Source organism: Amphiura filiformis, chromosome 17 (assembly GCF_039555335.1).
Source record: "Amphiura filiformis chromosome 17, Afil_fr2py, whole genome shotgun sequence".
NCBI classification, from domain to species: Eukaryota; Metazoa; Echinodermata; class Ophiuroidea; order Amphilepidida; family Amphiuridae; genus Amphiura; species Amphiura filiformis.
The window spans coordinates 50,317,375-50,343,287 of NC_092644.1; the positions used below are offsets into that span (position 1 = coordinate 50,317,375).

The 25,913-nt window shown below is 37.6% G+C and overlaps 2 protein-coding genes and 1 long non-coding RNA gene across 3 annotated transcripts in view; all 3 read right to left on the reverse strand.

Annotated features, from left to right (window-relative positions):
* Positions 1-25,913, reverse strand: part of LOC140137266 (NLR family CARD domain-containing protein 4-like) — a 217,720-nt gene that overhangs the window by 91,420 nt on the left and 100,387 nt on the right. The gene's annotated exons all lie outside the window — the stretch shown is intronic.
* LOC140138273 (NLR family CARD domain-containing protein 4-like) lies at positions 3,388-8,889 on the reverse strand. Its single transcript, XM_072160185.1, has 2 exons — positions 8,732-8,889; positions 3,388-6,938 (listed from the first exon to the last, which is right to left on the reverse strand). The coding sequence occupies exon 2, from the start codon at positions 6,868-6,870 to the stop codon at positions 3,388-3,390; it is 3,483 nt and encodes a 1,160-aa protein (XP_072016286.1). The 5' UTR covers positions 6,871-6,938; positions 8,732-8,889.
* Positions 8,891-11,533, reverse strand: LOC140138460 (uncharacterized). The gene is made up of 3 exons (XR_011857005.1): positions 11,309-11,533; positions 9,344-9,464; positions 8,891-9,028 (listed from the first exon to the last, which is right to left on the reverse strand). It is a non-coding gene; the product is annotated as an uncharacterized lncRNA (long non-coding RNA).

The window sequence follows — 25,913 nt, forward strand, 5'->3', positions numbered from 1 at the left end:
ACGCACGGTCCCGGGCAAACGGTGTACCCAGTAAGTGGCGCTGATTAGTTAGTCGTAATTTATTGTGGCCAAGAACGTACGTATACAGAGTACCAGAACTTGCTGTGATTGTTTAGACCATAATTTTTATATTTGGTGTGATCCGTGAGGAAATCACATCTTTGTGATCCGACCAGGTGCATCTTGTTCGCACTGAACAGGCGTAACTAGGTTGTTTTATATTATATAATTTTCCTGGTGTGTTAACTGTGATTACATCTAGACACCAGTTTATTTTTGAATTTAAACGGGACCCTAATTTAATGCGAAAAACGCCAAAAAAGAGATGCGCATCAGTCATGACACGAGTGGCTTTTTACGCATCATTATTTGTTTTCAAAACACAGCTTCACAAATCGAAATTGGAAGGGTTTAGGCTATTTTGGACGCCTGTTTGAGAGAGCTTAATTATCGTTTAGGCAATCATTCCTTGTGATGGCTTAGTCTCTGGCCAGACTGTGTGTGGCTATCCAGAACAAACATGTTTGTAATAGGAACGGCGGCTTTGTAAGAGACTAGTGCTGGCTCTAAAAGTAAACACAATTAGCACTTGATAAAGTTTATAATGTTTGCGCTGGGAAAGGGTGCATGAATGTTAATGGTTTGTGTATATAATAGCATCGGGAAATATGATAAGGCCGAGTAAAAATAAAACATGTTTCTCATCCCTCCCGCTTCCTTTTTAGAGACCGCTTCAATTTTTTTTTTTTTTTTTTTTTTAAATACCTACCAGAAGAATACAAAAACTGCTTCTTCTTTGAGGCCGCTGCAAATTAATTTAATTTTTTTAAATACCTAAACAATAAAAAAGTCCTTTTGAACCTATTTATTCGATGAAACATTAAAATCCTCTTTAAAAAAAAAAAATCCAATATGACCAAACTTTGATATGACTCACACCGTTTGTTATTGTAATAGCATTAGTTGATATGATAAGGCCGAATAAAAAAATAAAACTGTTACTGGTCCCCGTTCGCTTCCTTTTTTGAGGCCGCTTCAAATTAATTTTTATTTATAAAATTCAGTTATAACATTATTTCTATTTATTAAAATTTTGAAAAAAGATGTCTAGGAAGCTGAGATATTTTCTATTAATTAATTATTTTGTATTATTTTTAAATTGAGTCATAACTTTATTAATTTCTATTTTTTTTTTTAATTTTGAAAACATTTCTTGAAGGTTCTGTGATCATTAGAGGGTATACCAAGAGTTATATCTACCAGAAGAATAGAATTTAAGAAGCTTTTTTCAGGTATTTTTATACGCTAAATACAGGGTCTAATAGGACCTATGGGTATTTGCACCTATATTTTGCGATACAAAGTTTTTAAAAAAATTTAAAAACCTTATCCTGTTTTCTTTTTCTGTTTTTTTTTAACCTGGACGAGAAACATGTTTTTATATTAATAATTGGTCCAAGAGTTGTGTTCTTTTAAAATAGGCCTAAGTTGTAAAGGACTGCCGACTCTACGGGGATAAACCTGACTTCAGTTGGTCACTGAACTGACATTGTAATATCCATTTGCTCTAAAAAGTAAAACATTTCTATTAACATGATTAACATTCGGCAAATGTTCGGTTTAATATTCTTAATTTTGTCACAAAAACTTATTGCATGCTAACTTGCTCCATAAGATATTTACTGTTTGTAAATTAGTCTTTATTAATTGAATAATGACAAACAAGAAATGTCTTTAAAAAGACAATGCCACTGATGAATTGGATATGGATTTTGCCACAAAGGAAAAAATCAAGTGGTGTGAGGTCTGGTGGTCGTGCAGGCCACTCCATAGCATGAGCCATCACAACCACTCTGTTTGCTATCCGTGGACAGAGTGAAAAACGGATACTTTTATTCAAAAGGGCATATCTTCAAAAGTTGTGAGCCGATTGAAATAATTGTTTTGGTTTATAAAAGCTAACGATTAAAGGTTTCTTTACATACCAAAATATATTTAATCAATCAGAAATAGGAGAAAAAGAGGGCACAATGAGGGGCCTCTTGTTTTTGGGACACCCTGTATATGATGTTTCTTGCATTGGTTAGTCCAATTGCACAGTGTGATAATTTGGTTAGAGGTTTAGGCTTGGAGAGGGAGTCAATGAGGTGTCATTATCCAATTACTTAGACAATAAAGAGTCGAGACACATCGTGTAGATTTCCATAATTATCTTCATAGTTCATAAATAATATCAATGCATAAACACTGATCTTAATATTCGATGTGAGTATACGTGAATCTTCAATGTTCACTTCAGCTAATAGCTGTTTATAAATACGTGACTGCTCTCCTTAAACCCGAATCAAAGAATGCTCCTTTTCTTTCACTCAAAACAATTAGAATTTATTCCAGTCGCGTCTCGCTTGTTATACTCACGTAAGCTTAGACACGCTGGACGCTGAAAGACCACGCAACAAATGGCGCGATTAAAAACGCTAGATATGTGGAGCTATTGATCAATTGGATCGATCATGACACACAGGCAGACAAACAGGGCCTATAGATTTAAAACACATCAAATACCACAAAGAAAACAATACACATTCGGATCACACAAGGTTCTGAACAGAAACGACACATACGGGCCAAAACAGCACAAAGACATAAACCAATCAATAAAACACACCATCCAGGATCACACAAGGTTCCCCTACCCTATACCACAAACCCACCGAGAACCGCGAATGCTGAGAACCGCGAAAGCCGAGAACCGCTCTAGTTTATTATTATCTTCAATAAATTATTCTTCGTGCTTCAATCAAGCACGAATAGTTAAATACCAGGGATAAAATAAAACAAAAACATGAAACTTCCAAAAACATCACGTTGACGGTACATACATATATGCGTATATATTACCAACACAACAAAGTGATATTTTTGCTGAGTAATGTGCGCAGGTGATATCACCTGAGGTGGAAAGTTGTATGAGCATATCCAATTCTGCTTATATATATATATATACTATAAAAATTCAAAGAACAGACCTTCCAGAATAGGTAATCGTTACTCTGAGTTTCATGCCTAAAAGGCAATCGTCAGACAACACGATCTGTTCTTTGAATTTTTATACGCTCTCCCTTTTGGGATTGAGCACTTTATTCAAAAGATAGTCTAACTTGAGTAAAATGTTGTATATATATGTATATACATATATATATATACATGAGAGGGCCTTAATTTATTGCATTAAAGTATTTATTCTTGAAAATATGCATTAAAGCACATGCTTAATCATTCAAATACGACCGAATTGAGAGAATGAGGCCAACATAATTTGATCAATTCCATCTAAGGGCATTGTTTACTTTATATGATTTCTTTCCAAAAAGAACAAACTAATATTCATTCGAGATGTATACTTGCTGTCCTCTGGACTAATTGACAATCTGCACGATCCATACTTTGCGATACTAGTATTTCATTTGTCTCACTATAAGGGTTACATGGGTCATACCCAAAGTTGCCACACTTTCTAATAGCAACAAGACAATCCTTAACAAGAGTACTGCACTGATTATTAATGTTGGCATCGATTGCCAAGTAGTCAAGTTTGGTCAAATGATGGATGTGTCTGAACAAGGCATCAACACCAGTATTGCCAATATTATTACCACTGAGGTAAAGACTAGTCAGATTTGGCATGGAAACAAACATGTGGCAAAGTTTAATGACACCTTGGTCTGTAATGTGTGCTACACTCAAGTCCAATGCACTCAACATGGGACAGTGCTGCAGTTGCTGTACAAGAGGGACTATAACCATGCCTATAGTATTTTCTGACAAATACAGCTCCTGCAGTTTTGAAGCCTTGGGAAGGAATTCACTCAATATTTTGATATGATCTTCCTTCAACTTAGCTTGTTGTAAGTCCAATGTGATTAAATTGGTAAAATATTGTAGTTGTTCTACAAGGGGCAATATAGCCATTCCTATAGCATTCATTGACAAATTCAGGTTCTGCAAATTGGGTACTTTGGGAAGGAATTTGCTCAATTGTTGTATGTGATCTTTTTTCAGTCCAGCCTCACTTAAATTCAATGAGATTAATTTGGTACAATGCTGTAGCTGCTCTAAAAGAGGTGCTATAGCCTCTCCTACAGTATTTTCTGACAAATCCAGCTCTTGCAGGTTGGGTATCTTGGGAAGGAATTTACTCAGTGTTTTGATGTGATCTTTTTTCATCCGCTTCCTAGCCAATTTCAATGAGTTAAATTGGGTGCTATGCTGTAGTTGCTGTACAAGAGACCCTATAGCCATTCCTAGACCTCTAACATAATATGAATTCCCAGATAAATCCAGTTTCTGCAGGTTGGTTGCCTCGGGAAGGAATTCAATCAATGTTATCAACGTGAAACCAATTGACATCGCAATGACTTGTATATGACGGTTTATAAAGTAAGAAAATAACGTATGCAACATTACATCAGAGAGGCTACTGGAAATTATATTAAAATCAAATTTTCTTAACACAGTTGTTTGTTCATGGTAGTTGGTAGAATTGTGTTCTTTGTTAGCAAGATCCTTAAGTGACAATTTTTCAATCATGTTTCTTTTTTTAGTATCTCCTGAATTCAACATTCCACTTTGATCCTCTTTTATCTCAATATTAATTAAATTGAGCTCTGTGAGCTTAAAACTCTTAAACAGGTATTCACTCAATGTTTTGATCATGTTTTCTTCTATCTTGACATTGTCAATGTGAATTACTTGTATGTTTTGGTTAATAATATGAGTAAAGATTGCGTTTTCTAGCTCATCAGTTTGAGAACAGCCTCTCAAATTCACACCAAACTTTCTAAGCACATTAGAGTGTTCCTGGGAGTGGGTACTACTTTCTCCCCCATCAGAAATGTACTCTAATGACAATTGCTCAATGACATTGGGTTGTATATCATTTTCTGGAGTGATTTGATTATCTTTTCTCTGTTCAATGCATTTTGAGCAGCACTTGAGCATTTGCTGAAAAAGTAGAGCTGTGGCTGTTCCTACTGTATTTCCTGACAAATCGATCTCTTTGAGTAGGCTCAACCATTCAATCTGAACTCCATTGGAATAACTCAACTTTAATTTACATAATTTTTGTAGTGCACCTACAGCTTTTTCAAGGTGGTCAAAGTATTGTTTACTTTGTTTGTCAAATTCTTTGAAACTTAACTCCAACTTCTCAACATTTGACATACATCTCAATGTATCAGCATAAACACTCTGTGATTGATATGGATTGACAATGGTAATTGATTTGACTGTGCTGAATATTGAGGATCCCAGTTCAGATTTAACAAAGTTGAGAAATGTTGATTTTGCTTTGGGATATTTGTCACCTACATTTAAGATGAATCCATCATCAGGGAAGATTGATTTGAAAGACTGTATTAGTGTGGCATTCAAAACATCACTTTTAGTTGACTGGTGGTTCTTAACAGTTTCTTTCTGTGATGGATCCAATAAAGTGTTTTGACATTCAAACAATAATGTCAAAATATTCACAATGCTCTTCTTTCCACTTTCAGGCTTATCGTAGCCAATGCAAATTTCATGTTTAGCTCTCTGCTTAACTTTATATAATTTTATAACATATTGTATGATAGAGACCATCCCACCCTTTTCAGCTAATCCACAACAGAATTTCACAAGGTCAAATTTGCTCATAAATATATTCCATGTTCGCATTTGAATTAGAGTTGAGTTGAACTTATCACGATTTGCAATATACAAACTTACCCAGTACTTTGCTGCACAGAATTCTTGAAAAGATTTATGAAGAAATGTTACAGCACTATTGATACTCAACCTTGATCTTATCCTTTCTCTAGTAAGCAACCCTGTTTCACACCCCACCTGATACAATGACTTATCAAAGTCATTTTCAGCAAAGATAATCTTTTCTTCTATGATATTGTCTTTAGAACATAACCCCTCCAAAGCCAAACAACCTAATCCAGTAATAACTTCAGCAAATTCTCCTTTTATTTGATCTTTAAAATCTATATCTTTACCTTGCCTCATACAATACTTCCTCCACAAAAAGAGAACAAAATCTTGATACAATTCTGATTGTGTATCTGGTAATTTTTGCTCATCCTCCCAAAGAAGACACACCAACATTAGTATTACTGGTGTGGTTGACAAGGAGGTCAGTTTTTCAGATTCATTTATTCTTTCTTTCAGCCCTTGGACCATCTCCTTATTACCACTGAAGAATCTGTTCATATACAATTCAACATTTTTGTGTGAAAATCCTAAAACATCTACTAGTAGGTAGCTTGATTGATGACTTTGCAAATCTTTGTGAGGCCTAGTTGATAAAATTGTGCAACATTCTCGTAGGTTTTTAAAGACAATAATTTCTTGTAGGCTCCCGAAAGGAGAAGACAGATCACTGGCTGAATATTCATCAAAACCATCCAATAGGAGAAGGCATAACTCTGGATTTGATTCAATATATGCTTCTAGTCCATCTTTAGACACAGTGGTTTTGGTTTCAAAGATTTGCTCAAATATTTCATCAATCAAGCTGCCACTTTTAACTTCACGTAAACTTAAGATGAACAACAATTGATATTTGGCAAGTGGGGAGTCACTTTTTTGCTGTGACCAAGTGTAAGCCAACTTAGCCAACATGGTTGACTTTCCACTGCCAGCTACTCCCTTAACTAGTATCCGTGTTGCTGGCATACCATCTGATTTTTGGAGACTTACAAGATCTTCATTCTTTGGCAGCAATGTGGTACCTTTTCCTGTCCCTTTTTTTAACTTCAAAGTGACATATATATCATTCATATCCTTTGACTCGTCACACCATGGCAATAATTGTACTCTGCTCATTTCATGGCGATAAAATGTTATCAGCTGTTTCTTGCACTCCTCCAAGTTGAATGCTGAAGATAAGTATGCTGCAGGCAATAAAAAGATAAATAGATATGATATATTTTGATAAGATATGCAATTTTTATTAGGAATCAACAGTCTAAGCAAGATCTGGAAGTCTGCTCTAACAAGGACATTCAAACTGCAGGCCTTCAGTGCAACAGTGGAGAATGTGTTAATAAATGGATGAGAAGTCTGGACCATGACTCCCTATATGAGGAGCTGGACGGCTGTTTAATACATGAGAAAGCATAGGGCAGTGTATATCATCCACTGGAAACAGCACATAATTAATAAACAGTTGTACAGAGGCTTTCTGAGATCAGAGAAGATCAGAGAAGATGGACATGCTTCACTGGACACTCCTGCAGGAGTAAGAACGAACCTGTTGCCAATGTAATCAACTGGACACCCAAACATGGGGCAAGAAACCCTGATAGACCATCCCTACATAATGTCGTGCTCAAGCAGGACACTGGATTGGAAGCATGTGACCTGTGAACTGACAGGACAGGAGTATTATAGAGATGTGGCTTGTGAATAACACCCAAAATAAGTAAACAAGCAATTAATAAAACAGAAGAAGCTGAATGTGTATTCATGTATGTAAAGAGCTAGATGCCTGCTTACCTTAATTAGAGTGGATTGAATGATTACTTTTCTGATTTTGATATTACTAACAAAGAACAGACTAGAAATAACATCTACATTTAGTTGCTTTTAGTATGGCATAGTCTATGTATAATCAGCAAAATTGCGACCACTGTACAGGACCCGTATGTAGTTTTTGGGGCGTCGTTTCTGTTGCGACAGGCACAACGGCAAATTTGTTTCTGCAACGTCTTCCACAGCAGAAATATCCAGAAGGAAGATAAAGCCCTTGAATGGAAAATCACAGCTGAGAACTGAAAGTCACAGTGAAGAATTGATGCCTGGTTTGCATAGAACTGAAAATGTGAAGCCTGTTGCAACTGAAAAAAAAAGCTGCTTTTTGTTGTTGGCTATCACACATGGCATACCCTTCTTATTATTTTCATCATTCACTGTATACCTACAATCAAGAAAACAATGTGGATCAACCATGAAGCTTCTCACAGTTCCTATGGAATTCACTTATGAAACATGATGGTTTGTACCATGGAGCTTAAATCAATCCCTATACCCATTTTCACGCTTCCACAACAGTAGAAACAAAATGCCTTTATTTAATATTGAATGGGGAAGCCCAGGGAGGGAGGGGGGGGGGGCACCAATGACAAACCACATGTTAAAAAAGTATTCCAATAATTCTGTCCCAGAATGTAACTGTGCATATTGAACCATGGATGTGCTCCCCTGATTGAACATGCAGATATAAATTAATCAAAGCATAACTGTATGTTGTGCATGCTGTATCCCTATGTCTCATTTCAAATCGATGGTACTGGTACATTTAAGTCTTATGACGTTATCTCTTTGTGTTGTCTAGCTATAAATGTCAGCTAATGGACATAGGTCTATGTGCTGCTGAGTTCTAGGCTTGCTAGATACAATCATGTTTTCTATACCCATGACATTGAACACAATGCACAAACATGGAGTTTTGAAATAACATCTCACATGCCATCTTACATGTACATGTACATGAACTGAACTACAATCTCGGTCAAAAATTTCAAACGCTTTTTTCTCAGTAATGGTACCCTATTCCCCCTGTTGGATTGTGATATTTTGTGTCCACCTATGAAGAAATGTTGATTGGTGGGGAAGTGGGAGGTATTAATGGTAAAAGCATTCAAATTAATTTTGACCAAGATTGTAGTATAGTTCTACATATTACCTTGTGAAGTGAGGCTCCATTTTCTCTCTAAAATTTCTTTGGCTTCAATGAAACCACATTCTTTCAAAGCATCAATAATTGCTCTTCTTGTAGCTTTCTCTCCATTAGTTTGTCGCCAGGATTCTAACACTTGAATTGACTGGAGTTTAAAATCTCTGGTGTCTATTCTACACTCAGCATTCTCAACATCTGGTGCCTTTATATCAAGTTCTACAAAGAGATGCCTCAGTTGGTTGTGCAATAGCATAGCCTTGCTTGCGATGTCCTTAATGTCACTGTCAGATACCTTCTCCATACCTGTAGTATATAGGAAGCAGAGTATTTAAAGTAAGTCAAATGACAATAAAATATTTCTCTTATTTCCTGAAATACATTGTGCTTGGTAAATACTTTGGTAGTATCATGACCAATGAGTCTAAAAATTTAATTTCAAAATTTGACAATTATTTCTGGTATATATTTTAAACGTTTTTATCTCAAAATCCGGGGGATTGCGGGAATGGATAAAACTAATTACCAGTCTTTTGGTAAAATTACATATGGAATTGGTAAGGGTTCCAAAACTCGAGCCGCACATTCCCAACTAAAATAATCCCCACCGGTGGAACTTACCCTTTTGAAGTTTTCTTCTTTTTGTGCTTGGTCCTGCCTCTCCTTCATCTGAGCCATAATTACTTGTTGCCATGGCAACTACACCAGGATTGGTTGCTTGTTACCAATGGGGACTAGTTATCTAAAATATACAATATAAATATTCCATAATTATAGCCTACTTGGTTCTCAAGTTATGAAGTTTTGTGATGTCTATTTTCTTATGTAGTTTACTGTATTTTTACTCCATTTTATTGCCTTTATTTCAATTTCAAATTTGCTGCCTTTGGGCTCCATGGATCAGGTCATATCACATATTGGAGTAGTTTTGCCAAAAAACTGCTTTGTGGTTTTCTCGCCAACTGCAGGAATTAACAATTATTCATAACCTCATAAATAAACGCAATGCGTGCGATCCAATCATATGTTATTATTTGTGAAAACGCAAACGCAAATCGAGGTCATTAATATGTAATTGTTCAAAATGCGTAATTGTTCCAATGTCGCACATAATTGACCGCACGCGTGCTGGCTGCCGTATTTGGATTGTGCACTACCATATTTGCACAGATTCTGATACGCACTTTTGTTATTGGTCATCTTGTTTTAGCCTGATCGATTTTGGGAGAGGGAAGATGTAAAAATTGTTTATTTTTACAAACTTTTGAGGAAAGTTTTGTATTATTTTGTAAAGTTAAAAAATTAATGCGACGGTCATGAATGAGGTTAATAACTTTGCATCGGTAATATGTCGGGCATTGTGAAAAATCTAAACATTTTACTTTGGACCTCGGAATATCCCTCGGGTCGGGATATTCCTCGATTCCAAAGGCAAAATGATTAGATTTTTCACAATAACCGATGCGCAGTTATTAACCTCTAAAGAGCCTTCACTAAGTTGCCCCAATTGCCTTCAAGCTTTGTGACATAGATATATACGTTTTTTAAGCCTAGGCAAAATATTTTGTACTTTGTTTCCCTGGGCCTCAAGGAAGAACAGATGATTAATTGTGTTTTCAACTGATTGAGTGTCCCAGGTTAAAGAAGAAATAAAACAAACAAACAAAAAAATTCAGCACATAATCAGAGAAGATTTATAGGCGATCCCATGATACTAGTGTAACATCCCGGTACTTGAGAACCAATCTACTAGAAATTTCAATTGCATGAACACAGTTGTCAACAGCGTGGTGATTCTTTGCGCACAATGTGTGATGAACGCCCGTGTGTGCATAACGCGTTAGTGAATCAAACCTTGCCAACTCACTCAGGATTGGTTAGTATTTTCAATATTGTATCCATGGCATGCATTCGCGTTGTACTTCGAAATATGCGATGTACAAAATTGGTTGCATTGTTAAATTGAATTTTTACTTTTAGTATACCAATTTCTTGTAGGCCTACTTTCAGGTTTTATTCCTCATTAAAATGTGGTTCGATAGTAACAAAAAAGAGCTCATTTGAACAGGGTACCAATGTTCTTTCCAGGGATCATCTCAAAATGCTTATCGACCCAAGTTTTGGACATATTTTGAGCGTTTGAAAATTGCATCTTTGGAACGGAAACCAACAGTGAAGAATTATGTGAAACTCTCTGATTTACACTAGACTGGTTCTCAAGTACCCTGATGTTTCAGTAGTACCACGGGACTGCTTATAAATCTTCTCTGGCACATAATAGATTTACTAGGATTACTGGAGACAAAACATCTTTGAAAGATGGCCGGGTCAACAATGAAAAAGTGAATGCTTCTAGTTTTATTACTTTCCAAATATAAAGTAAATATCAAGTTGATACTTAAATTATTGAAGGTATGTTCATGATATATTAATTTATATCAAATGATTACATCTTCAATACGCACGTACGATGACGCCATTTTCTTTTGTCCTTGTTTTGATCAGTGCATGAAATGTAACTTCAATTACTTCATATCGTTCATAATATATCTATATATGATACTTCAAAATAAAAATATAACTTACCTGAAAGGAATATGATACTGTGTTTGGTACACTGGGTTTGGTTTGATACCGGTAATGCAAATTATACAATGAGATATTGTCCAATATTGATGAAGATGTAAAAATGAGATTCATGAACTGAAAGGATTAGGTGGGAAAATCCAAACTGCGCAGCTGTGTCATGTGATAATATGCTGTGTGCATGAACCACATATACATGGAGGTCCTACTATGTATTATTATGTGTGTACAATTGCATCCTGGTGTACATGTATGATTTGGTTACCTAATCACAGGCTTGGCAACCCTGCAAACAGTCAATTGGGCTACCAAACAGGTTTGGCAACCCTGCAAGAAGCCCAATTGGGCTACAAAATCACAGGTTTGGCAACCCTGCAAATTGGGCTACCAAATCACAGGATTGGCAACCCTGCAAGCAGCCCAATTGGGCTACAAAACCACAGGTTTGGCAACCCTGCAAGCAGCTTATTAGGTCAACTTTTGATATGCCTGAGTAGGCCTAAAATTAATTCATTCCATTGCCTTTGTCATTGCCAAGGACAAATTTTCTATAGAAATATTTAAAGTGTTTTTGCTAAACACAGTGTTTTGCTAAGAGTGCATGCATGTACCCTAATCAAATACTTATAATAATCTTGATTTTTGGTATTTTTGCAACAAGACGAGATCAACCAAGAGGGAAGTATTCAGGCTATGACACCTGGTTTATGAAACTTTTCTTTAAACCTTGAATTGAGAAACCAAGTTGATAAAATCAAACAATAAGGCCAAATAATTTTCACATAAACTTTTTGTGTGTCCCTTCCCTTTAGGGCTTTAAAAGTTTACTTTAACTTTCATAATACTAAAAGTGGAATTGCCAAAAATATTTCATATCAATTTGTAAGCGCTCTTTAGCAAAATCATAGTGCATTGAATTTAGGGGCTGTGCAAAAATTATGAACCCTGGGGGAGGGCAAAATTGGGGGGAAGACATCTTTGGCGAGCCAAAAGGTGGGGGAGAGCTGAGAGGGGGGCAAGCAAGTTTTGGCACACATTCATGGGGGCCCCTTTTAAATAAAACCCTCAGGCTTAGGAAAACAGTACGAAAACGCTTTAATATGCAATTTTCGTGCTCGCAACATATATACAGACCATATAAGGTTTGCAAATTCAGATCCAAAATATTTGGCGTGTGTAAAGGGGGGGGCAAAGAATTTTTGCAGGCCGAGAGGGGGAGGGGAAGTGATTTTTGGCAGGCTGAGAGGGGGGCAAGCGATTTTTGGTGGGCCGTTTGGAAATCCATTTTTGGTGGGCCGTTTGGAAATCCATCAACGTCAAAATCTCGGATTTTGACAAAACTACAGCACCTAGATAGTCTTGATTTTTTCAGGGTATGTTAGTTTAATAAAGTACAATATAATCATGTAAAAAACAGAATTTTGAAAAACTTTTGAGGGCGTTCTCCTCAGCAAATGTTATAATATGGCTTTAACTGTGATCCTGTTCTTGTCATACCCATACTAAACAGACACTGCTCATCATGCCATTTCCAGGCTCATTTCATCATAGTCCCCATGTTGAACTCATTCAGTGGGGACAATTATGACTCCATGGTCAAATTTATAAACAAAAGTATATAAACACCAAAATACATGTTTTTTTTCTAATTTCAAATCAATTTTATTATGTATTATCAATTAAAAAATGCATATTTGCTCTGTGAAAAGCTTATAAAAATACAAACATACAGAACTACAATTAGAAAATATAAATGGTGCTGGTAGCCAAGATTTCACATTCTTATTCAATGAGTGCGTCTTGTAAAGAATTCACGTAATTTGATTGGTTTTCTGGTGAACAATATCTCACAATAGTTGATAGTGATATTAGTCAGGGTGCGCGCCACCACGCAACGGCGGCACGCTTGTTGCTCCTCAATGATCGCGCGATAATGCGTTCGCGTAATACACGTACGAGAACTAAGAACGCGATTCGGCGGCATAGATGTTCATGATGGTTTCTGAGAAGCAGATTGTTTATTTAGCAACAGATGCTAGAAGCAGAGTTTTAGTTTTATTTAGTAGCTCACCAGCGGGAGGTGGTGTTTCTTTCACTGCCGGCCCCCCACCTCGAGGGAGTCTTGATTATAAGAGGGCCGAAACTCCCCAAGACAGGTGGCAATCAACTGATGATCTCGCTGGTGAAAGCACAAGACATTTTCCATCTGGTCTTTGTGTATATTTAACTTGTTTTTTCTGGACACCAGTGACTGTCAGGAATAGTCTGGCAGGCAAACCAGGAATAGACTGGTGACAGCTTGGAAAGACAGCGGACAACTAGGAAAGACTAGTAACAGGGGGTGCCGGGATTGGCGGTTCGGGCACCAGCTCTGATAATCAGAGCACCCATTTCATATTGCTTGTAGTAACTATAAGGAACCATACCCCAGGGTCTTCCGAGAGGAGGAGAGGATGATAGACCCGAAAGGACGGACAACAAGGATAACTACCGGAAACGGCTTCGACCACGAACTAGCGTTTCTGAGTGTCCCATCTGTTGGTGTGGCAGAATATTTAGCAGCGTCAGAGGCATACGAATTCACCAAGCAAGAATGAAGTGTTATGCTGTTTCTGAAGCAGCAGAGGAGAGTTCTTCACCTTCATCAAGCACAGATAATTTGCTATCCGAAGCGGATCGCTCTGGAGGAAGTCAACAGTCTCCAGGTCAGACGAGAGATAACCAAGGTCAGGTTTCAGACCACAGTACCCAGGTAGATCCCCCGCAAGGAAGTAGCGAGGAAGTGGTTGAGAGGAAGAAGAAGGTCAAGTGGCCAACAATGGCAGATGAGAAAGCTTGGCGTGAATTTGATGAAGATATCAGCATGATGCTGGAAAATACTCTGAAAGGAACATCAAAGAGGAAGTTAGAAGTGATGGGCGATCTGATTTATGACTTTGGAAAGGTGAGATTTGGAACAGTGGAATCGCGGCAGCAGCGTCCTGAACCAACACCGAACAGGCGCCAAAAGGAGATCAGTAGGCTGAGGAAGGAGTTACGAGCACTTAAGCATCAATGGAATAAAGCTGGGCCAGAAGAAAAACCAGGACTGGCACAACTCCGTGAGCAAGCAAGAACCAAACTCATGTCACTCCGGCGTGCAGAATCACAAAGGAAGAAGAGGAAGAAAAGAGAGCAGTCCAGGAGATCTTTCTTCATGAATCCTCACCATTTTACGAAGAAGCTCTTCGAGCAAAGCAAGAGTGGAGAGCTTAGTGTCCCACAGGAAGAGCTAGAGGACCATTTGAAGGAAACCTATTCGGACCAGCAACGTCAGGTACCAATGCCTAACATCGCAGGTTTAGTGAAGCCAACTCAACCAGGCGTGCAGTTTGAACTTGCGCAACCAAAACTTGCTGAAGTTGAGAAGTTTGTCAATAAAGCTAGATCGGCTTCTGCACCTGGCCCAAATGGAGTTCCATACAAAGTCTATAAGAAGTGTGGTGAGCTAAGGAAATTCCTGTGGCGGTTGCTGAGAGTTGTATGGAGGCAGGATGTGGTCCCTCTGTCATGGAGTACAGCGGAAGGCGTATACATCCCAAAGGAGGAATGCTCTAATACATTGAGCCAGTTCCGTCCTATTTCGCTGCTGAATGTCGAAGGAAAGATCATGTTTGGAATCCTAGCAGAGAGAATTTCATCATTTGTGCTTGAGAACGGTTTCGTCAATACATCTGTGCAAAAGGCTGGAATACCAGGGTTCCCAGGGTGCCTAGAACACACCAGTATGATATGGCATACCATACAGGAATCTAAGAAGATGAGAAAGGATCTGAGTGTTGTATGGCTCGATCTGGCAAATGCTTATGGTTCTGTTCCACATGCACTGATTGAGTTTGCCATGGAATTCATGTGGATTCCTGAGAAGGTGAGAAGCTTCATCATGCAGTACTACAGTGATTTCCGTATGCGGTTTTCAACAACACAGTACACAACCACGTGGCAGAGGCTGGAAGTTGGAATACCAATGGGCTGTGCAATTTCTCCAATCCTGTTTGTGCTAGCAATGGAAGTCGTCATTAGAGCTGCGGAAAAAGCAGGACCAGGTGTAGAATTGGGAGGTGCAGAGGAACTACCACCAATACGAGCTTTCATGGATGACCTTACCCTCCTTAATCCAAGTACAGAGGCAGTTGAAGCAATTCTATGTAAGCTTGAGCAGTTGATGGAGTGGGGTAGGATGAAGTTTAAGACCAAGAAGTCGAGGAGTCTTGTACTCAGACGAGGAAAGTTGACAGACTTTCACTTCACCCTTTGTGGAGAGGAAATCCCAACTATTCAGGAACAACCAGTGAAGAGCCTCGGGCGCTGGTACACAGAGGATCTGAAGGATACAAGAAGAGTCAAGGAGACAGCACGGCAAGTCAACGAAGGTCTTGAAGCCATTGATCAGTGCGGCTTGCCCGGGAAGTTGAAGCTGTGGTGCTTGCAATATGGTCTCATGCCACGGATTATGTGGCCACTCACAGTCTATGAGGTAGCAATAACCCATGTAGAGGCAATGGAGCGGAAGATCAACAACTTTGTAAAAAAGTGGCTTGGAGCTCCACGCAGCTTAACAAACATCGCAATCCATAGCAGCCGGACTAAGTTGACTTTTCCAGTGCGTTCCCTTGTTGAAGAGTTCAAGGTGGCCAAGGCAAGATCATTTATGACCCTGAGAGACTCAAAGGACCCGGTAATCAAGAACACCCAGCCGGATGTTAGGTCAGGGAGAAAGTGGACAGCGAACTTGGCAGTTGAGGAGGCAGAGTCAAGGCTGAAGCACAAGGAGATGGTTGGCGCTACCCAGCTAGGCCGTCAGGGGCTTGGTTGGACTACGCACAAATGGTGGTCGTCTTCTTCTGACAAGGAACGTCGCAAGCTGGTTTCGCAGGAGATCAGAGAGGCAGAAGAGGAGAAGAGAATGGCTACAGCAGTAGGTCAAGCTAAGCAAGGCGCTTGGACACGGTGGGAGAATGTTGAACAACGCAACATGTCTTGGAGCGTGCTTTGGCAGATGGAACCTCTTCGCATCTCATTTCTGTGCAGGTCAACATATGATCTATTACCAACACCAGCCAACCTGAGCGTCTGGTATGAGGACAAGACGGATTGTTGCAATGCGTGTGGAAAGAAGGGAACTTTGCAGCATATTTTGAGTGCATGTACACCTGCTCTTGCGAGTGGTATGTACACCTGGAGGCACAATAACGTCCTCGGAGTGTTGGTGGAGGCAGTCAAGCTGCAAGTTGATCAAAACAATGTTTCACAAGCTCCAACCAATACCAAGCGTTACATATCATTTGTGAAGGAGGGCTCTCAGTCCAGGTCATACAGTTCCAGTTCAAGATCGAGCATCCTTTCTTCAGCAGACGACTGGTGCATTAGAGCTGATCTGGATGGCAAAGGAGGATTTCCAAGAGAGATATTGATCACCACACTGCGTCCAGATATTGTCATATGGTCAGAGGCTGGAAAAGAAGTGATCATTGGAGAGCTGACTGTTCCATGGGAAGACAACATTGATGAAGCTCATGAGAGAAAATTGACCAAGTATTCAGAATTGAGAGCAGAATGCAAGGATAGAGGTTGGAAGGCTTCTTGCTACCCCTTCGAAGTCGGCTGCCGTGGTTTTGTTGCACACTCTTTGCAGAAGTGGCTGCGAGATTTAGGCTTCAACAGGAGAGAGCTAAAGTCAGTTAGCAGGGCAGCGTCAGAGGCTGCAGAATCAGGATCGTTGTGGTGTGGTCCAAGTACATTCAGAGAAGTAGATAATCTGGAAGTGAAGTACATCATCAGTATCCTCAGCCAGAGCAGGCAGGCCAGCTAGCCATATCTTTTACTTGTTCTCATTCCTTCATATCAACTCCAGTTAGCTAGGGTTAAGTGATTCCAGCTGCATGGTAGGGTTAGAGGCGCCTTATCCCGTCTGCTTACTACAGACTAGTTTGGTCATCTGGGGGTACATATACACAGATCCCCTTTTGACGGTGATGGCGTATCCCCATATGGGCAAAGCGTCTTGCTTTGTCATGCTGACATAGTATGGGTGCTAACTGGTGCTTGATCTTCTATTTTGGTTAGCTGGCCTGTGCCGGTTTCATTTTCTGAGAAGCAGATTGTTTATTTAGCAACAGATGCTAGAAGCAGAGTTTTAGTTTTATTTAGTAGCTCACCAGCGGGAGGTGGTGTTTCTTTCACTGCCGGCCCCCCACCTCGAGGGAGTCTTGATTATAAGAGGGCCGAAACTCCCCAAGACAGGTGGCAATCAACTGATGATCTCGCTGGGTGAAAGCACAAGACATTTTCCATCTGGTCTTTGTGTATATTTAACTCATGATGGTTTCGTTCATTTAAAACAACAGGGATGTCCTCACAAAAGTAACATTATTTTTTTCTGAAAAATTACATTAAAACTGAATAAGAATGAGAATAAAAGATAGGATTTTGTCTTTTGCCTATCCAATATTGTGTCATAATGGATGGGCTGGCCAATATTTTTATTGTAGTGGATGAGCATCCACTACTCAAAATATTGGCCAACCCAATTGCATGTTATAAATGCAATTGCATGTTATAAAACTTATTGAAATGTTTGTTAAAAAATATATTTAAATATAGCATAATTTACATAATATCATATTGTACAAACAAACAGGTAGAATATATTATGTAAAACAAATAAATATATTGCACATTGGAAGTTACAAAACTGATTAAAATGTTTGATAAGAAAATATATTAAATATTTACATAATTTGTGTACCAAAATATGAGAAAAAATATTATATTGCATTTACAAATAAATATTTGTGGGGGTTACTCCCCTTGATGACACCACTGGGTGGGAGAACATGTCTATGATGGGAGCAGCCTCAACAAAATTGCACTGCGGGATACCAAGAAAGAAATGTTGGAAAAAGAAATAATCAATATCTGCTTGTTCACACGGGAGGGGGAGGGGGTACTCAGTACAAATGGCTATCCAGGGATGTGTTGCAAACTTGGATGGCATTTTCACCTTTTGATATGCAAATGACCTCCTTTTCTAGGCCAATTTTGGAATACGGATGGGTCTTTCTTTCAAAATTTTCTCAAAATTATTTACGGAAACTAGCCCAATTTTACCTCATTGATTCCACCAAAATTGGGGGTAAAGTTGTAAAAACTAAATTTGGCTGAAAATTTAGACTTTTGGTAGATAAATGGGTCCAAATTTCTTGAAAAATTGGTATATTGATGGGTCCACTTTCAAATTCTCAGTGGTACACTAATACCCAAAAATGCAAACTTAAGCAACCTCCGGGCTTGTTCAATGAGTTGATGGAGTAGACCTTTTGGGCTTATATGCAGTTAAAGTTTGAACACTGTGCATGAATGTAATCCACTATTAAGGATGCACACAGGATCACTGAAGTGTTACATGGCCAAAATTGAATTTTCATCACTAATGTCATCTTCAAACCGTATTTTATCTTGTCATTAATAGATTTTTTAAAAATCTTAAAATTTGAACCATAAGAAAAGCTATTTTAAAGACCCTTTTCATTAAAAATTCGTCAAAATGCAAAAGCAAATAAATCATTGTTTTCCCGCAATATATCGCGTTCTCGTAACGCGTACTGCGGCGTACAGCTAGCAAAGACACGCACACATAGTAAACTGGATGGACGAGGTGATTACTGATTGAGGAGCTGGAGTCGCCAATCGCGATCACTACCGTAATTTATCGTATTGATCTCTTCCAAGGTAGGTAAAGCTTGCACCATTGCATTGCGAAACTGCGGGCCGACAGACCACCACCGTCCCCGTCCCAGAATCAGTAGGCCTACTCGATAAATTTCGCCAAAAAAGTGCTGATATAGTGGTATAAATTATAGGTTTTTTTTTATATATGAACATAATAGTGATTTTTTGTTTTGTTTTGTTTTTCAAGTTTCATTCTGAACTTGAAAAGATGAAATTTATCTGTAGGAAGTAGTTACCCGTAAGAAGCCCTGGTGACGCAATCTGGTAGATACGATAGAAAGCGTAGGCCCTAAATATTTTGCTACTAGGCTAGACTTAGCCCGTATAGTTAAGTACATCATTAGGCTTATTATTTTATGTTTAAAAACTTTTTATTTCATTCATTCATTTCATTTTTATTATTTGATTTACCAAGTTGGTGTAGTTGGACAAGAATATAGGCCTATTATATTAGCTTATATTTTATGCAGTCCCAGCCTTGGTTCGGGGGCCTCTGCATGCGGACGTTCATTCTCGTCTTAATTTTGATATGCAAGCAGTCACTACCGGTAGGCCTATAATAGATACCTAAGGCCCTGAATAATGTTTCAAAGTGTTATCAAATTTAAGATTCGTTTTCAAACGTTCTCTACTCCTGATTGACCATTAACGCAATGTCAAAAACGTTGACATTTCAATACATCATATCGACCATCTAGGCATAGGCCTACAACTCCATGTCAAAAATGTCGATATTTGAAATTGGCATAGCGAGCACGCGTTTATGAAAGCATTTTCATGAATGTTTTAATGCTAAATAATAATTTCAAACGAGAAATATAATCGAAAACGCAAATTCGTGCTTTTTTCATAACCCATTTTAACTACATTTCCATTAGTAGGCCTATTAGGTCTACCATATACCATGATTGCGATAAAAGCTTTTGGGTTTACAACACTTTTTGCGAATGTTTTGGCCGAATGCCTTTTTATTTGCAACGTTTGTTTGGCTTTAAACTTTCACGTTTATAATGTTTTTTGCATACTTTAAAAGGTAAACTGCTTTATTCTTTGTGAATGTTTTCATGCAGTGTTTTAAAACGCTCTTTATAGCATGATGCCTATATATAGGCCTACGGTAGGCCTACTGCATAAACCACAATCTAATTTAAAGCCATAAGTGTTCCGTTTTCTACTTTTGAAATTCGGTTTTGTTAGGCTATGTAAATTTCCGTGTTTTTCAGTTTTCTTGTGACCTCTCCGTGTTTTGCCTGTTTAACATATATATAGGCCTACTTTTTGTCCGTTTTACAAGAAGTTTATTCAAGACATAATCAACTTTTACCCCACTTTTTACATGTTTATTTGATTGAAAACAACAACAGACACACTTTTTTTATTTTTGTTGTTGTATTTTATTCACTTTTTATGCGGTACAAAATATTTTACACCTTTATTGTGGCTTTAGGCCTATAATAGGCCCATGACTTTTGTATGTATTTGATATTCCGTAAAAAGTTAAAAATAAAATATGATAACAACAAACAATTACAATAACAAAAACGGAATATTGAGTAATGTGACACATCAGAATCTTTTACAATTTTACTTGGGATTACTTGTGCTATTCCCAATAGCACAAGTAATTATGAGGTCTGACTAAAAACTATACCATGTACAAGCAATGCGCCTCGATTTTGGCGCTATGCGCCTCTTCACACCTTGGTGCGCAAGTCGGCGCTACACGCCTCTACTGTTGGACATCGCGATCCGAGGGAACTGACCAAGTTCTAGTGTAGGCCTAGCTATAACGGGCGTTAAAATGCCTATCTTTGGCACGGACGGACCGCTGTGGTGCCTCTTCCTCAAGCACCAACTAAAAAGAAAAAGCAACGAGTAGTAACAACATCATGTTTGCGATTCAGAAAAGGACAATGAACATAAAAATGCAATATTTGTCAACACAAAAAAAAAAAAAAAAAAGAAAAAAAAGAATTTTCATGATTATGTCTCAATTTATTCTTCATTTCATAAAACTTCCTGATTATCTGCTAAAATAATTGCTTGTCAGTTATTCTATGCTACTTTTAATGTTCTGATGTCCGCAAATTTTTATACAGAGCATGATCTTTTTTTTATACGGAACAGGACAAAATTGTGCTGAAATAATCATGGTTTCGTTCGCGGCAACACGACCATGCACTGTGCAACTTATTCGCGTAACCTGTCTGTCTGTCCGCGCGTCATGTCGCTCCTCAAACGCCGACGCGACGCCGCGGCCTTGCCGGAAGCTCTGCTGCACCATGGAAACAAGACTGCAGTAAATAAAATGGCTACACCATGTGGATAAACATCTGCCGAATGTGCACGGATAATTTTGTCATATTCTATATTTTACCTTCTAAATCACCAAAAAAATGCCAATCTGCTGCAGTTGGACGCCCCTTCTCATTTTCTAACTTGACCAAACGTCACAAGTCACCGGATTATATATTTATGGAATAATCTTCAAAAATGGACCTAACATCCGCTGTATTTTTCTAAATCACGATTTTCGGCAAGTTCACTTTTGACCACTTTTAACCATTTTTGGTATGCCATAGCGTCTAAATGAAGCATCACTGAGGTAAGTTTTTAAGTCAAACATTTAGATATGGCCAAAATCTAGATAGTGTTTTTCATTTTTTTTAAATTAGGGCCTAGAACTTTTTTTATCACCCATGATTCAAAAATTTGAACACGGTTCACAAGTTTTTACTGATTTTTTGCCTATATTTTAAAAAATAAGAAAAATTTCAAAAAAATAAAAAAACACTTTCTAGATTTATTTGTCTAAATTAATAAAATTCATGTTTTACAGTTTTTTATTTTCAAATAATTTTTTTATGGCGGACCAAATATTTTTGGTCAAAAAAGCCGTTTTTTGAGATTTTCTCGAAAATTGTACTTTTTGACCCAAAACTGACATTTTAAATGGCTTTATGAGCTCATTTCCGTTCGAAAAATGTATACTTTTATATACTTTACATAAATAGCTTTCGAGTTATGAGGTGAATAATAATGGATAATTAGTGATCCTGTGTGCCTCCTTAAACAAACTGCACTATCGGATATGGAAAAATGCTAGAAAAAGAAATAACCAACTTGTTCATTGACTTAGTAGACCTTTTTCCCCTTATTCCATAATGCAGTTAAGTTTGAATGCTGTGTATGAATGTAATCCACCTTTCTAACATGGACAAGAGAGAACATGTCTATGGGAGTAGCTACAACAAATTGCACTATGGGATATGGAGAAATGTTAGAAAAAGAAATAACCAACTTGTTCAATGACTTAGTAGACCTTTTCCCCCTTATTCCATAATGCAGTTTATAAGAATGTGTGTATGTATGTATGTAATTTTACTTTCTAACATGGACAACAGAACATGGTCAGTAAGTAGTCCTTCTTATGCTATAAAGGCTGATCCCTAATGCATAAAATGTCTCTAAAGTTACTCTTTACAGACTAGGGTAGACTTTTGGTACACTGGCAATAACTCTTTTAGGCAATGAACTTTTTACATGGGTCAAATTTCAAAAAGTATTCTTAAAAATGCTAGCAAATGTATTCCTCTAGTCATAAAAGAATTAAGAAAATGATCTACATAACCGTATTTGTGATATTCATTTTGAAGTTACTGAAAAGCCCAAAGGTCAAATTTTGGGCTCCACATGGGAGGGGGGGTAAAGTGTTCGGATTTTGATCAAAATTGTGTCAAAATTTTCACTTTGATTGGTCAACTGAAACAAAGAATAGTTTTCATGGAAGGCCCATTCAGTGAATTGCTTATTCGGACGATCATAAAATTCATCAAAATTCAGATTTTGATTGCTAACATATCCTGCCCTCAACAATTTTTGCAGATTTTCAAATTTTGTTGTTATTTTTCCTATTTACTTTCTTACTTTGTTTCTAAAATTGTTGTGATGAAAAGACAAAGTTCTTGGTTAACATTTATAAACACATTGCAAACACTTTGTTCAAGCTAGGGGTAGGGCTTTGGGAAAACAACAAAAATATTAGGGGTCTCCCCGATTTTATGATGTGTTGACAAAAATTGCAATTTCACACAGAAATTAATGGTGAAGAAATAACACAATAAAAAATAATAAGGACCTCCCTTACCGATTTTTGAAAAAGTCCGGACGATACACATGTTATTTTTTATTTGCCAGTGTACCAAAAGTCTACCCTCACTTTTTTGTCATATATCATGGGTCTAGTTCATAACTGCAAAGAGCAACTTAAGGGACATGTCATGTATACAGGATTTTTTTTTTAAAGACTGTATTTTAAGTACTGGTAGTAATTTGTAGTTTTAAGATTTTAAGAATTGGTCATTCATTCATTCATGTTTATTCAGTACTCTTTGCTGTACCAACAGCATGCAAAATAATGGTAAACCAGTTTGCAAATATGAGATCCGATTTCCCAGCAAACACAAAAACGTTTTCCTAACATTTTAAATAGGTTATATTTTGGGTTTTGGTTTAGATAAAAATGTTTTAATAACATTAAATGTTGGGTTATATCAAGGTCATGAAAACGTTTTAAAATGTTTTGTTTGAAAATACACTACAACAATGTTTTTAAAATGTTTTCAAAATATTATTGTAAAATATTTTTTGCAAACATTTTTTGCCAAATATTTTGTCAACTTTTAAATAATATCGTATTAGAATATTTACAGTAGGTTATCAAAAAATGTTTTTTGATGTTATGAAAATGTTTTATACCCTTTAGGCCTATGGCCTTTAATATAACCTGACATTTTTAAAAACATTTTCTGGCAACCTTTTCTAACCTTTTGCAGATGATGTCGAAAACATTTTGTGTTTGCTGGGTTAATACCAGTGAGTGTCAAGGATAGCCCCAAAAGCCTCTAAATAGAGGCTTATTTCCCTTGTAAAACCTGTTGTTAAAGCACACAAAAAGGCACAAAGGGGCCATGCAGCAAAAATGTACATTCCTGCCCATGCTTTGGCATGCAAAAATGACATACCCAATTAGACCATCAATGATACCCAGTATTGTTGATTTAAGTGTTTTCTTTCCAACAAGAAAATCAATCAACCTAGATATTTACTTGCTATCCTTTGGACTAATTGACACTTTGCATGATTCATATCAATCAAATATGTATGTGTCCAGTCTATTCCAAAAGCATCAAGACAATCCTTAACTAGATCACTACACTGATTGTCCAGTTTAGGGTTGATTGACAAGTACTCAAGTTTGGTTAAATGATGGATGTGTCTGAACAAGGCATCAACACCAGTATTACCAATATCATTATCATAGAGACTAAGTCTAGTCAGATTGGGCATGGAAACAAACCTGTGGGAAAGTTCAATAACACCTTGGTCTGTAATGTGTGCGTAGTCTAGGCCCAAGCTACTCAACATGGGACAATGCTGCAATTGCTGTGCAAGTGGCACTATAGCCATGCCTACAGTGTGGCTTGACAAATATAGATTCTGTAGGTTGGGTATCTTGGGAAGGAATTCACTCAGTGTCTTGATGTGATCTTCATTCAGCTGAGCCTTTGATAATAGCAGTGAGGTGAATTGTGTGCAATGCTGTAGTTGCTGTGCAAGAGGACCCACACCAACCCCTACTGGATTACGTGACAAATCCAGCTTCTGTAGGTTGGGTATCTTGGGAAGGAATTCACTCAGTGTCTTGATGTGATCTTCATTCAGCTGAGCATGTTTTAATATCAATGAGATTAATTGTGTACAATGCTGTAGTTGCTGTGCAAGAGGACCCACACCCACCCCTACAGTATTACATGACAAATCCAGCTTCTGTATGTTGGGTATCTTGGGAAGAAATTCACTCAGTGTCTTGACATGATCTTCATTCAGCTGAGCATTTGCTAATATCAATGAGATTAATTGTGTGCAATGCTGTAGTTGTTGGGCAAGAGGACCCACACCCACCCCTACAGTATTACTTGACAAATCCAGCTTCTGTATGTTGGGTATCTTGGGAAGAAATTCACTCAGTGTCTTGACATGATCTTCATTCAGCTGAGCATTTGCTAATATCAATGAGATTAATTGTGTACAATGCTGTAGTTGTTGGGCAAGAGGCTCCACGCCCACCCCTACAGTATTAGATGACAAATTCAGCTTCTGTAGGTTGGGTATCTTGGGAAGGAATTCACTTAATGTTTTGATGTGAATTTCCCGTAACCAAGAATTTGACAAATTTAATGAGATAAACAGTGTGCAATGATGTAATTGAGTGAGTTGCTGTACAAAAGGCCCTATACCTGCTCCCATTTCATAATTAATTGACAACTCCAGTTTCTGCAGATTATGTGTCCTACATGCATTGAGGAGTTCACTCAACCATTTTATACTAAATTGCTGATCAGTGTTTTGTTCACATGATTGATCAGATTCTTTAAAATGCATTACCAATTTATCAATATTTGGTATACATTGTATCATATCAGCATAAATATGTGATAATAGATATGGATTTATCAAGGTGATTGATTTGACTGTACCGAGAATTGAGGATCCTAATTCAGATTTGACAAAGTTGTGAAATATTGAAATTGCTTTTGGATATTTATCACCTATATCTATTGTGAATCCATCATCAGGGAAGATTGATTTGAATGACTGGGTTAATGAGATGTTCAAAGCATCAATTTTAGTAGACTGATGGGTCTGAACAGTTCCACAGCCTTTTTGTGATGGATTTAATGAACAAGTTGAATCTAAATCTGAATCCAAATCTGTCTTGCTTTTGAGGGACTGTTGACTGATTTGTGACTGTGCTTTAAAGTAGATGTCCATT